Source organism: Centroberyx gerrardi, chromosome 4 (genome assembly GCF_048128805.1).
Source record: "Centroberyx gerrardi isolate f3 chromosome 4, fCenGer3.hap1.cur.20231027, whole genome shotgun sequence".
NCBI lineage: Eukaryota > Metazoa > Chordata > Actinopteri > Beryciformes > Berycidae > Centroberyx > Centroberyx gerrardi.
In genome coordinates this window covers 28,069,172-28,080,459 of record NC_136000.1, presented here as the reverse complement: position 1 = coordinate 28,080,459, position 11,288 = coordinate 28,069,172, and the positions used below count along the sequence as shown (strand labels likewise).

At 41.9% G+C, this 11,288-nt stretch overlaps 1 protein-coding gene across 2 annotated transcripts; it reads right to left on the bottom strand.

The window, feature by feature from the left end:
• Nucleotides 1-39: 39 nt before the first annotated feature.
• Nucleotides 40-4,889, bottom strand: poglut3 (protein O-glucosyltransferase 3). 2 transcript variants are annotated; one of them, XM_078283134.1, is made up of 7 exons: nucleotides 4,799-4,883; nucleotides 4,557-4,686; nucleotides 3,907-4,104; nucleotides 3,211-3,494; nucleotides 2,675-2,891; nucleotides 1,571-1,767; nucleotides 40-996 (listed from the first exon to the last, which is right to left on the bottom strand). In XM_078283134.1, the coding sequence occupies exons 4-7, from the start codon at nucleotides 3,430-3,432 to the stop codon at nucleotides 553-555; spliced, it is 1,080 nt and encodes a 359-aa protein (XP_078139260.1). In that variant the 5' UTR covers nucleotides 3,433-3,494; nucleotides 3,907-4,104; nucleotides 4,557-4,686; nucleotides 4,799-4,883; the 3' UTR covers nucleotides 40-552. The 2 variants fall into 2 exon arrangements, with proteins under 2 accessions (XP_078139260.1, XP_071752012.2); XM_071895911.2 differs by having other exon boundaries at nucleotides 4,564-4,889.
• Nucleotides 4,890-11,288: the final 6,399 nt, after the last annotated feature.

Genomic DNA, 11,288 nt, shown 5'->3' with positions numbered 1-11,288 from the left:
GATCTTTATTTGAATATAAAAGCAATACAAATGATCCATTCTTGTCATTCAAATACTGCAAGGGTTGAATAAATGAATGAATGAAAACATTTACACATGGAGAATAAATTAAACAATGACCTTTGAAGTGGAAAGCCACTTCTTCACAAAGATGGCAGTTATATTGGCACAGTTTTCCTATATTACTAACATGAGCTTGAATAAGGTACAAAAACAACACAAAGCACAGCATGAAAAACTATTTTCACAGCGTGATCTCCTGCAGGTTTGTATCCATTTGCTGGTCTGATTGTAATGCAACCAATGCAGAAGTAAAAGTCTTTGAAATGGCAGGGGACAATTTTTTTTTAACTTTCTGCCTACTAAAAAGGAATTCAAGTTTTTATAGAAAATCATTCATGGAACAAGCTTTACTCAAAGCAAGAACCAGTTGATTGGGGTTGCTGACTGTAACAGTGAAAGTCACATTTCCTTGCAGGCACTGGGACGTATCCTCACCACTGACTTGGCAGGAACATATACATGGGACACATTAACTAAAGACAGTGTCCGTCATAGTTCATCCTTCTCCACGGTGGGTTCATCTTTCCGGCTTTCACGCTCACATGTACAGCGAGCGGTATTGTCGTCCGGCTGAGGCACTAGCTCCATGTCTGGGTGCTGTGTGGGCCGGTCTGACTGCCGCTCCGAGTACAGCTGCAGCACTCTGTAGTAGTAACAGTACAGTCTGGCTGGTTGCAGCAGTTCTCTAGCAAGCGCCTGGCCTGCTTTTGCAATCTCCTGTGCTTCAGCGTCGTTCTCTTTGGCCCATTTGATTTTCTCGAGGAGGTCAGACAGGCTTCTCTTCACAGGAATGTAGTGGGTGCCCGGTCTCAGATTGGTGTAGAAATACTCGTAATACGGCGAGTCCTGCTTCAGAACCAGACTATTTCCGAGCATGAGGTAAGGAAACCTGTATGCTGCCACTGTTCCGTCCACATTCACTTGGTACTTGTGCTAAAAAGTGGGAGAGGAAAGTATTACTATTTTTAGTCATTTTAAGTGTTATTACATTGTGTAAATGTATTTAAAGCTACAATATGCAACTTGGGGACATTTTGGGGTGTACATTATTTGTTGTGGGCATGGCCACTGGTGAGCTGGTTGTGGGTATCAAGGTGAGGCTAACAGCCACAGAGCAGGGAAGTCACAGCAACAACAATGGAGGAAAGCAGTAAGAAACGAAAGTACAGAGAAGCTATATGTTCAAAAACACAGTGAACATCAGCATTGCTTTTTTTTTTATTGCAGATTGGCTGTGTTCACCCTCTTCTTCTTTTTGGAGGCTTTACGCATGCTGGTTACATCAGCCTCAGGCTAGATGTTGTTTCAAAGTAGACAGCTCATTAAGATGAGTGACAGGTGTTGGGTCAGGAACTTGACCAACTGAGGGGGAGCAGGGCGGGACTCTTGCCTCGGCAAAAAGTTGCATATTGTAGCTTTAACATGCACAAGGAATTCCACGTATACAGAGTCATGGGATAAAAGGGAACAGAAAAAGAAGATTAAAACATTCAAAATATTTCCTCACCTTGAAGAAGTCAAAGAATCCAACAAGCGATGCTTTGCCCACTTCTTTCTCCCTGTGCCTAAAAAAGAACCAGCCTGTGATCCCTGCGTCCAGCAGCTCTGGATTTTTCTTGGACAGAGAGACCAGGTGAAGCCGCTCCTCCCGACTGTCCCGGCCGCGGAAAAACGCCTGTTCTGTTTTATTAGCCCATGGAGGCCCTGGAAGACAGCGATCCAAATATTAACAATATTAATATGTGGAGCTCGGCCCACTTGCATAGAGATACACTAAGTAAGACACTTACTTGAATCCAACTTTTAAACAGACTTGGATGGTTAGATATGCAGTGAATTGTTGGTAAACTACAACACCATGACTCAGTTTCCCCACAGGGATCACTGGGGTTTCATCTTATCGTTAGTGATGGCACTAAGCATTTAAAATGATACATTTTCACAAATTATTAGAAAATAGAGCATGTGAAGAGGAATATTAACACTGGTGTTTAGAAAGGCTAGCACAAGACAGCCAATTATTGAGTGAATAAAATGAATAACCAGCTTATATTCTAAATCAACAAAAATACAGTGGAGTAGTTTTATCTCTAAATGTACCAGACATAATCAAAATAGATTTGAGAATTGTATTAGTGTATTTGTCAGGTTTTCAACTTGTAGTATTGAACATTTGAACAAGTTAAGCCTGGGGTAAAGGTGGCTCTCTCTCCTGGCCCATTAGTTACTCCTAATGTTAATTGAAGTGGCAGTTTTACGACAGACTGGTCTGGTTAGAAAAGGTAACACCAGTCTGGTTATGTAACTGACAACTGGACATAAAACAAAAGGTGTGGGAGAACTAGAGAGAGACACTTTTCAATTAGTGATACACTACAAAGAGCATCATGACAATGCATTTGTCAGTTTCAGTATTGTCACTGGGCAGTCGCAGTACAACTTGGATTCATGAGGAATGCTAACAAGCCACATCCAAGGTTGCAAAGGGACAAATGTAGCAACTTATTCCCCATAAGGCGACGAGTGCCTTGCACAGTAACATTCAGTGTCAAGGCATCCCCTTACTGCTCCTACAGATCAATACACACCAGCACAGGCTTGTGTTTGTTACCTGTATTGCCTTGGACAGACAGCAGGTCATTGGTTACGCCTCTCATGGCCTCCAGGGTGGAGTGAGTGACATCATAGGTGGGGAGGACGATGTCCCTCGTGTCCGCGGAGCCGCACCAGGACAAGACGGGCACGGGCCCGGGACTGGCGTCCGCCTTCCTTGTCTCCATTGGCCAGTCTCCCACATTGATGTAAAACTCCACATCGGGCAACTTCACCTGCAACGGCATATCAGGAGATTAATGACAGAAGTTTTACAAGTTGAAGGAGTGGGGGCAAACAAACGAATGAAAGTAACTGAGGAGGTGAACAAGAAGATATCATTTTTACTTTCAAAAGTTACATAAATACGTGAGTTCCATTTTTTTATTTTTTTTACAATGATGAACCATGGAAGTTCTGTGCTTTATTGTGGCATCTTTGTGGGTTAAATTTAGTATTTGCAATGCTAACATCACGCAGCAATTACTCGACTGGTCAGATAATCTAATTTTAATCTAATTTACATCCCTAAAACACACACACACACCTCTTTACCTTCCGTGTTAGAGACAGCAGCATTTCATCTGAGAACATCTTGAAGTCGGTGTACTTCCCCAGGGAGCGGCGGTACACCTGGTTGTCGATGACGGCGTAGTGAATGAGTCCTCCTCTGTTGGCAAATCTACGGGGAACTTCCTGTCGGAGGCGCTCCAGGTCAACGCTGGGGAAAGAACTCAAGTCCTCCAGGACCTGAGGCTCCTCGGCGGGACACCGCATGACGCTCTCCCAGGTGGAGGCGTCAGGTTCAGGACAGTCACAGTATTCGTGATAGACCGGACCTGAGCGTTAGTAACAGTAGTAGTAAATTAAGTGACTTTTGTTTGAAGCTGCACAAGGCAACTTCATATGTTGGTGGGTCCAAATGACAGCGAGAGGTTAAGTGTTTGAAAAATTTGAACTAAAATACCTATACATTTCCCGGGAAATATGAATTGGGCGCAATCTTGATTTGAATGGCCTGGCCTACTATTATATAGGCAAAATAATGAGATTTACATATAATTTACATATGCATGACCATGACAGGCTCAAAGAGGCTTTTGACCAGCACTATTAGACAGCTTACACACAGTTAGTGAATAGCATGGCTTTCTGATTTCATCATTTTTGTGATTTAGCGTACGTTTCTCTGTGCAAAACTTTCGTGAATCTGGGCTTTTAAACGATGTGACACAAGGAAGACAGGTATACCTTGGAGGGTATAGGGTGACTTGGCGACAGCAGCATCCTGGTGGAGCACTTCGACCTTTAACCCCTTCAGCGTAGAGCCGTACAGGCGATACCTCACCAGGAAGGACCCGTCTCCTCTGTCCAGCGGCGGAGGGACATGGATGCGGATATGCTCCTTCTGGGCCAGCGTGCTCACCTTCACTTTAAATGTGTCTTTACCTGAAACAAACAGCAGGAGTAAAGACACACTGACACCACAGAGACATAGAGATGTTGAATTCCATCCATGCTACAGGGCTAATTTTGTTTATTTGTTTATTAGGATCCCCATTAGCTCACGCCATGACGTCAGCTAGTCTTCCTGGGGTCCGCTAATGAATGGCAATGCCCTCTCTAAAGCAATAGGCACAGATTAAAATGAGTACTAAATGATTAGGCCTTTCTAAAGTGAGTCATTGGTTATGTTGACATTTATGTTGCTGTATACTTGTCAAAGATTAGGTAACATGAACAAAATAGTGTTGGAGGAAAGTTAAAAGTCTGAAAACTAATGCTAAATCAGTTTTGGATCACGAGAAAAAACATGATGATGCAGAACCGCTGTAACTTAGTGGCACGGGCTCTGCTTCAGATAATGCGGAAATAATGCATTTAATACTGTGTTTTTAAACGGTTTACCTGGCGAGAAAGTCAGGTTTTCTCCTTTTGAATTGACCGCCTGAATGTAGAAGTACCGGACCGGTAAAACCACCACGGGCTTTAGCCCCGGACCCCAGATGTGACATCTCTCCGGACTGACTTCTGATGAGGAACAAAGCGGAAAGTTTGTCCAAGTGAACGCAACTAAAACAACAAACCTACACAGTAAGCGTCTCTCAAACGGCTGAGCTAAAGCAAAGCTACGTTTACACACCATGTTCCTACAACCGTTAACTGCTAAACATGCAGACTTAGCGTTACTAGGAACTTTTCATGGCGAGTTAAGGCAACTCCTTCGCCGACATGTTATCGCAGAGATTGAGGTTCGTGAAGAGGAGAGACACGCGGACACGCCCATTATCCGGTGGTGCCTTCAGGGGACGTCGGAAATTATCCCTAGTTATCCCTTGAACGCCCCACCGAAGTGGTAAATATGACTGGGAGAGTGGGAATTTTCTTTTTATTCCATTAAAAAAAAATCAATTTTAGTATGCAAAACACATTTAAGATATTCTAATAGTACTAACTCAAACACTACTCTCTGCCAACGTTTAACTGTTGATACTTTGTCATTAATCCATTACAATAAAATGTTTTTCCTTGCCTCGAAGGTAAGGATGCAATATCATTTTTGGTAGTATGCTTTGCAGTCTGTATTTTTAGCAAATGTTACAAAAATAAATTCACAACGCCCACTGGCGTTGTCTATGGGCCGTGTAGTGTTAATTTGAAAAATTGCATCTCCCGTCGGTCACAATTTTCTGGATATCCGATGAGAGTTCAATACATCCATGGATGAGAGGCGCAGGCAATTCTCCATGTTGTGTCTTGACTGCATTCATGGAGGAGAATGCAGGGACCAAAATATTTTATAACTTGATAATTTTCCATTTAAGTAAAAAAAACAAAAACATTATCCAATCGGAGATTCTAATCACTATCCCTTGACTCCCATTGACACACACACCTCATCATAGCCTACTGATAACACAGGTAACTTTTTAAATCCAATGTCTTAAATTGAGCTTTTGCTTCTAGTTATGTTCTGGCCCGCCATCTAATAACCTAGAAAAAATTGGCCCGAGGCAAACATTTACTTGCCGACCGCTGGTCTAGAGTAACCCTTAAGAAAATGTATCACAATAGGCTACTACCTGTATAAATGTGCTTAAGACTAGGGTAGCCCATCTTGTAGGGTAGGAACATTTATCAGAATAGGCTACTAGCTGTATAAATGTGTTAAAGATGTGGGTAGCCCATCCTGTCATGTAGGAAAATGTATCAGAAATGGCTACTAAGTGGTACAGACTAGGGTAGCCCATTCTGTCTCTTACGAAAATCTATCAGAATAGGCTACTGTCTGTATACATGTCATTAAGATTAGGGTAGTGTGTAACAAAGTGGATATCTAATAAGGCTTGGGTAGAGCACCTCAGTGATTAAGGACACATAGATGGCAGACACTAAGTGGATAAGGTAAAATACAATTTTATTGTATAGGATATAGGATTGTATAGATTTTATTGTGTTTATTGTGTGCACGCAAAAGATATGTCTGCTACAGAGCGAGCCGGGAGGCTTCATATAAGGAAGAGCAGTCAATTTTGTTTCAGTTTACACACCAGGCGATCAATAGGTCTACAATAGTGCCAAAATACGAGACCAATGCCACCAATTTGACTTCCCCACTAGCATACGATACTGCACAGAAGTAGCCAAGCCTCGCTCGCTCTGGAACAGCTTCCCTCTTCACGTCCGGAGCCCCTTTTTAAAAAGACGCCGACTGGACTTCCCTTGATTGCTGAGCAGCCACAGATGCTCAGGTCCGCTGGGTCATGGGACTCATCGGAACATAGGAGGGAACAGAGAGACAGCCGATCAGGAATGCACTTACCAATAACAACTAATATACAACCATCCTTTCACAAAAATATAGAAACACTAAAACAAAAATGGCAAAATGAATTACAACTAGGATGCTGTCGGGGGCTGACAGCAAGGGTATATCCCCGAAATTCCCCGATCCTCGAAGGCCCCATTAAGTCAAATATAATAAAAAGCCACTCAATAATCAAACAAAAAGACTCCAGGGTTAATATTCCCAATTATGTTGGTTGTATGTCCCAACTATTTTTATTTCGCCAAATAATAAAATTGTTCCTTCTGGGCTAATCTAATGTTAATTATATTATTATAACTATAACTATAATAAAGGGTATGTACCTTAACTATTTTTTTAACACTCAATAATAAATGTAACTAATTAAATATAACTGCTAGCGGCGATGGCTGGGTTCATGCCAGAACAGCAGCCAGAGCTGAAACGTGGAAGTTTGCATTAAGATTATTGTCATATTAGGCTGTTGAGCCATCAGGCCCTGTAGGAGCCAAATTCAGATTTTTCAGTCACATAGTATTTACATATTTATATTTCTTTATATTTGTTTATAATTACTATATCTTATGTATAATGCACATTAATCTGTACAATTTGAGTAATTATTAGTGTTAACTATTTACATTTTATGCATGTGTGTTATTAGTAGTAAACTCACTGAGAGAAATGTGTTCATGTCTCTTTAAGAGCGGACCGGCGAATTTGCCGTAGATAGACACAGGTAGCTCGCGTGACGAGAGTGGAGCCGCACAGTTTTCCGACCGTGTTGTGGAATATATAGATACAAGGCTGTATTTATCTATTAGATTTTTTATTTTTGAGCAAGTTTACTTTGTATAGACAACGCGGATCAATAAACCCACATTTGCTTTCATTCAGAAGAGGAATCAGTGTGAGTTATTTTCGTTAGAGAAGAAACATGTGTCGACTTAAGGTTCGCACTCTCATGCTAGTTTTGGATTGTACAGGCCCCAAGCTATCAAGTTCTGATACTGAAGAATGTAATAGCAAGTTAAAATGTGTCAATATCCAATTTCGTATTGGCTTTACGGCGTTTAGCTGTACACTCAAAATGCTGCTGTTGGGCAAAATCTAATCGGATCTATATTGAAATTGGTGTGCATGTTCCACATAAAGGTTTCATAGCAATTGGTGAAATTCTGTTTGAGTTATAAGCCAAAATGTCATAGGCCACGCCCACTTTCACTAATGACAACCAAGCTTCAGATTTTGACTAGAAGATGGTCCTCCAGCATGTGTACCGAATTTCGTGCAATTTCACCAATAGGCCACGCCTGCTTCACAACTTTAAGAGTTAATATCTTTAAAACTACAGTAGATATCAACAATCTATAAACAAAATTTAAAGAGCGTAGGACCATAGATGCTACTGACCGATTTTGGTGGTAATCGGTCAACGGTGTAGGAGGAGATGTTAAAAATGTTTTTTTCAAATTTGAAAAGATTCTTATAAAAACTGTTATAAACTAACAAGTTATCGCGGACGCGGCGGTGGACGCGGTGAATCCATAATATCCCCGAAACTCATTTCGGGGATATAATAACAGTGCCCCGCTACAAGAGAGTGAAGCCTGGTGGTATTGGCTGATGGAGAGGAGACTGAAGCCTGGTGTTACTGGCTGATGGAGAGGAGAGTGGAGCCTGGTGGTATTGGCTGCTTTTTTCCATGAAGCACTTTGTAACTTCTTGTTTTCAAAAGTGCTATGAAGTAAAACGTACTTACTGACTTACCTACTTACTTACTTACAATTTACAGTTAATACAGTAGCCTATATAGTATATAACAGGTCAGAAATCGAATTAGCTGCTGCTGCAGCTGATGCTCTGAGCTAATAGGACGGCTGACAGTGCTGGCATGGAACAGCACACTCAGCAGATCAGAAAGTGAATTGTATCAACAAATAGGCCTATAGGCTAAAGGGACGGCTGACTTTGCTGACTTGGAACAGCCCGCTCAACATATCAGAAACCGAATTGTATCAACAATTATAGGCTAAAGGGACAGCTGACTCTGCTAGCTTGAGATGGCCTGCTTAGCAGATCAGAAACCGAACTGTATCAATGAATATAGGCTAAAGGGACGGCTGACTCTGCTGGCTTGAGATGGCCTGCTTAGCAGATCAGAAACCGAATTATATCAACTAACAATCATACCGAGATCTGAGGACAGTGTATCACGCCGGCTACCAAATCTCTAAAAACCTACAGTATTTATGTCTAAAACTACACTATTTACAGTACCTGCAATCAGAGTCTCAGGTGTCTCTTGGGAGGAGGGGGGCTGCTGCTGCTGTCATCGCTGCTAGCCTTCCTCTTCCTCCGACTCTGACGCATCGGCACGTCTCTGGTCCTGGGGAAGGTACAGAAGGGACAGCTAAAGGGACGGCTGACTCTGCTGGCTTGAGACAGCCCACTCAGATCAGAAACCAAATTGTATCAACAAACAATCAAACCTGGGGAAGGTACAGAAGACGGACAGCATCATGTGGCCCTCTGGACTGTAGTCAGTCAGCCTCCACCGACCCTCCAGCTCCCCTCTCACAGGGCAGCAGACTGGGGAGATGACCCTGATGAAACGGCTGCCCGCCACCTTGGAAATAAGACCACATTGGAAATTGTTTTATGTAACACTTTCATGTGCCATCCTCTGGGTTCAATGTACGTCCATTTATGCCCATAATAATTTCAATCAATCACCTCCATAGGACAGACATGGTTCCTGGGGTCCGCCTTCAGGGCTGCTGGCTCGACCTTGTCAGGGTGGCTTGGTGTCACAAGGGAGCGAGCAGAAGATCTGGAGGCTGCTGTGGACATGATCACAGCTGCCGGTGCTTCCATCACAGGACCTAGGGATGGGACAATATATTGAAATTCAATATATCACAATACAAAAATGTGACAATACGTATCATGGGGCAGGAAAATTCATCGCAATATCAGCTATATGTTACTCTGCTGTAGTAATCACAAATAAGATGGCTTGCCCATCACAATTTCACAAGCTCTCTATCAAAATGATTAGGCTATTTATTATTATATGCACTTTGTAATGACACTTGACTTTGACTTGACTTTGACTTGCAGTAGGGTATACTGAAAAAGCCGCAGAATTTTACATCAGTAACATTAAGATCATAAAAACATGGACATAAAAAGGACACCTTTGTACACATGAAACAAGACAAGGTAAAAAAAAAAAAAAAAAATGTAAATTGTTGTTTAGGTTCTAGCGAGCCAATGCCATTGCTAGAAAGATTTGTGGTTCAGAAATAAACATAATTCTGCAGTCATACTTTGTTGTCATTGAACTTTTATCCTATTACATCGTTTCGTGGTTGCAGTGTTTCCCCTACCATAGAAATTAGTGGGTGGGCCCACTAATGTCGGGCCCAGTGATGTCGATCACCCGCCCACTAATCCCTGTCAACAATTACACCAAAGTTTGCCAGCTCTGCAGTGTTTGGCCCTTCAGGCAAATCACAGAGTAACTACCCAAATCTGTGGTGAAGCCTGACATCTACTACCCTACCCCTCCATCTACCCTACTATTCACCATTAGATGTCAGGCTACACCACAGATTTGGGTTTTAGTTACTCTTTAAAAACGGAAAAGTCCACCCAACCGGGAAGCCAGGCCACTTTAAACAAACGCACAATCAAATGACAGGCACAAACAGTTCAATCTGAGCCACGGAGCTGACAGGTTGTGTTGTGAAAATGTTGGGAAAGAAGAACTAATGTGTTCAAATGAATTTAACTTGTAAACAGACAGAAATATAATTGTCATTTTCTCATTATCCATCGTTGAAAGTTAAATTACTATAGTGTAAAGTTTGCTACCTAGCATGGCAAGGAGAGTGAAGGAATATGTAGCCATCTGTTGTTTGATTGACTGTAACGTTAGCTAAATAGGTGGCAGTGGTGTATCTGAATATGGTGTTAATCTGAATATAGTCATTTAAAAAGTCTCCTATAGACAGCCATCAGTCTCATAACTTCTGAATGCACCAGCATTTTAGAATTTTAGAGTCTACTGTTTTGTGAAGCTTATGCGGGAATGGCAACAATATGGAGAGCGTCGACTTGTATCGTGTAATAAGCATATCGTCCCATCCCTACCTAGTGGTGTGTTCTCCATGTGGTCCTGGGATGGATAGACGAAGGGGGTAGTCAGCAGGTCCGCTTCGAAGGCCCCCTCATGGTAAATCCAAGAATAGTCACTGGACTGTCCGGTGAGGAGGCGGAAGAGGGTGGGGACCACCTGACCGATGGCAAGGATGTTGTCCCTAGTCAGAGGACGGTTCCTCAGGTTGGTCACATGCATCAGTACCCCGATGACTGTTAGCAGCCCATCTAAATGGAAAACACAATGAGTCATGAATTACTTTTATTTAACTGACTACATGCCTTTCTTAAAAACATGAAATAAAAAGTAAAAATAGGAAATTTCATTAGTGATTCAGGAAAAATTAAAGATGTGAAAATATCATATCTTAGCTCAAATATTCAGCACTGTTGACAAAGAAATCCATGCTCAAGCAACAAAAAGGAGCGATGCAACCTTAAATCAAAAATAGCATGCTGAGAGAGAAAGGCGTAACACTCTTGTAGAAGACAAATGGAAATCTATTTATTTAGCTATAAAAACATGAAGTTTTGGTCACTCGACCCTGTGCCTTTCTCTCTCAGCAAGCCCAAATATTCAGTAAGAATTAATTGTTGGATCATTGTCAAACACATGAATAAGTATATGTACATTGAGTAAGAATCTTACTCAATGTACATA

Excerpts from the sequence above, each read along its gene's own strand:
- poglut3 (XM_071895911.2), bottom strand. The coding sequence starts at position 4,801 with ATGGTGTGTAAACGTAGCTTTGCTTTAGCTCAGCCGTTTGAGAGACGC. Across the intron at positions 4,105-4,563 it reads AAACCTGACTTTCTCGCCAG|GTAAAGACACATTTAAAGTG; the intron begins GTAAACCGTTTA and ends TGTTTGTTTCAG. Across the intron at positions 1,768-2,674 it reads GTCTGTCCAAGGCAATACAG|GGCCTCCATGGGCTAATAAA; the intron begins GTAACAAACACA and ends GCTGTCTTCCAG.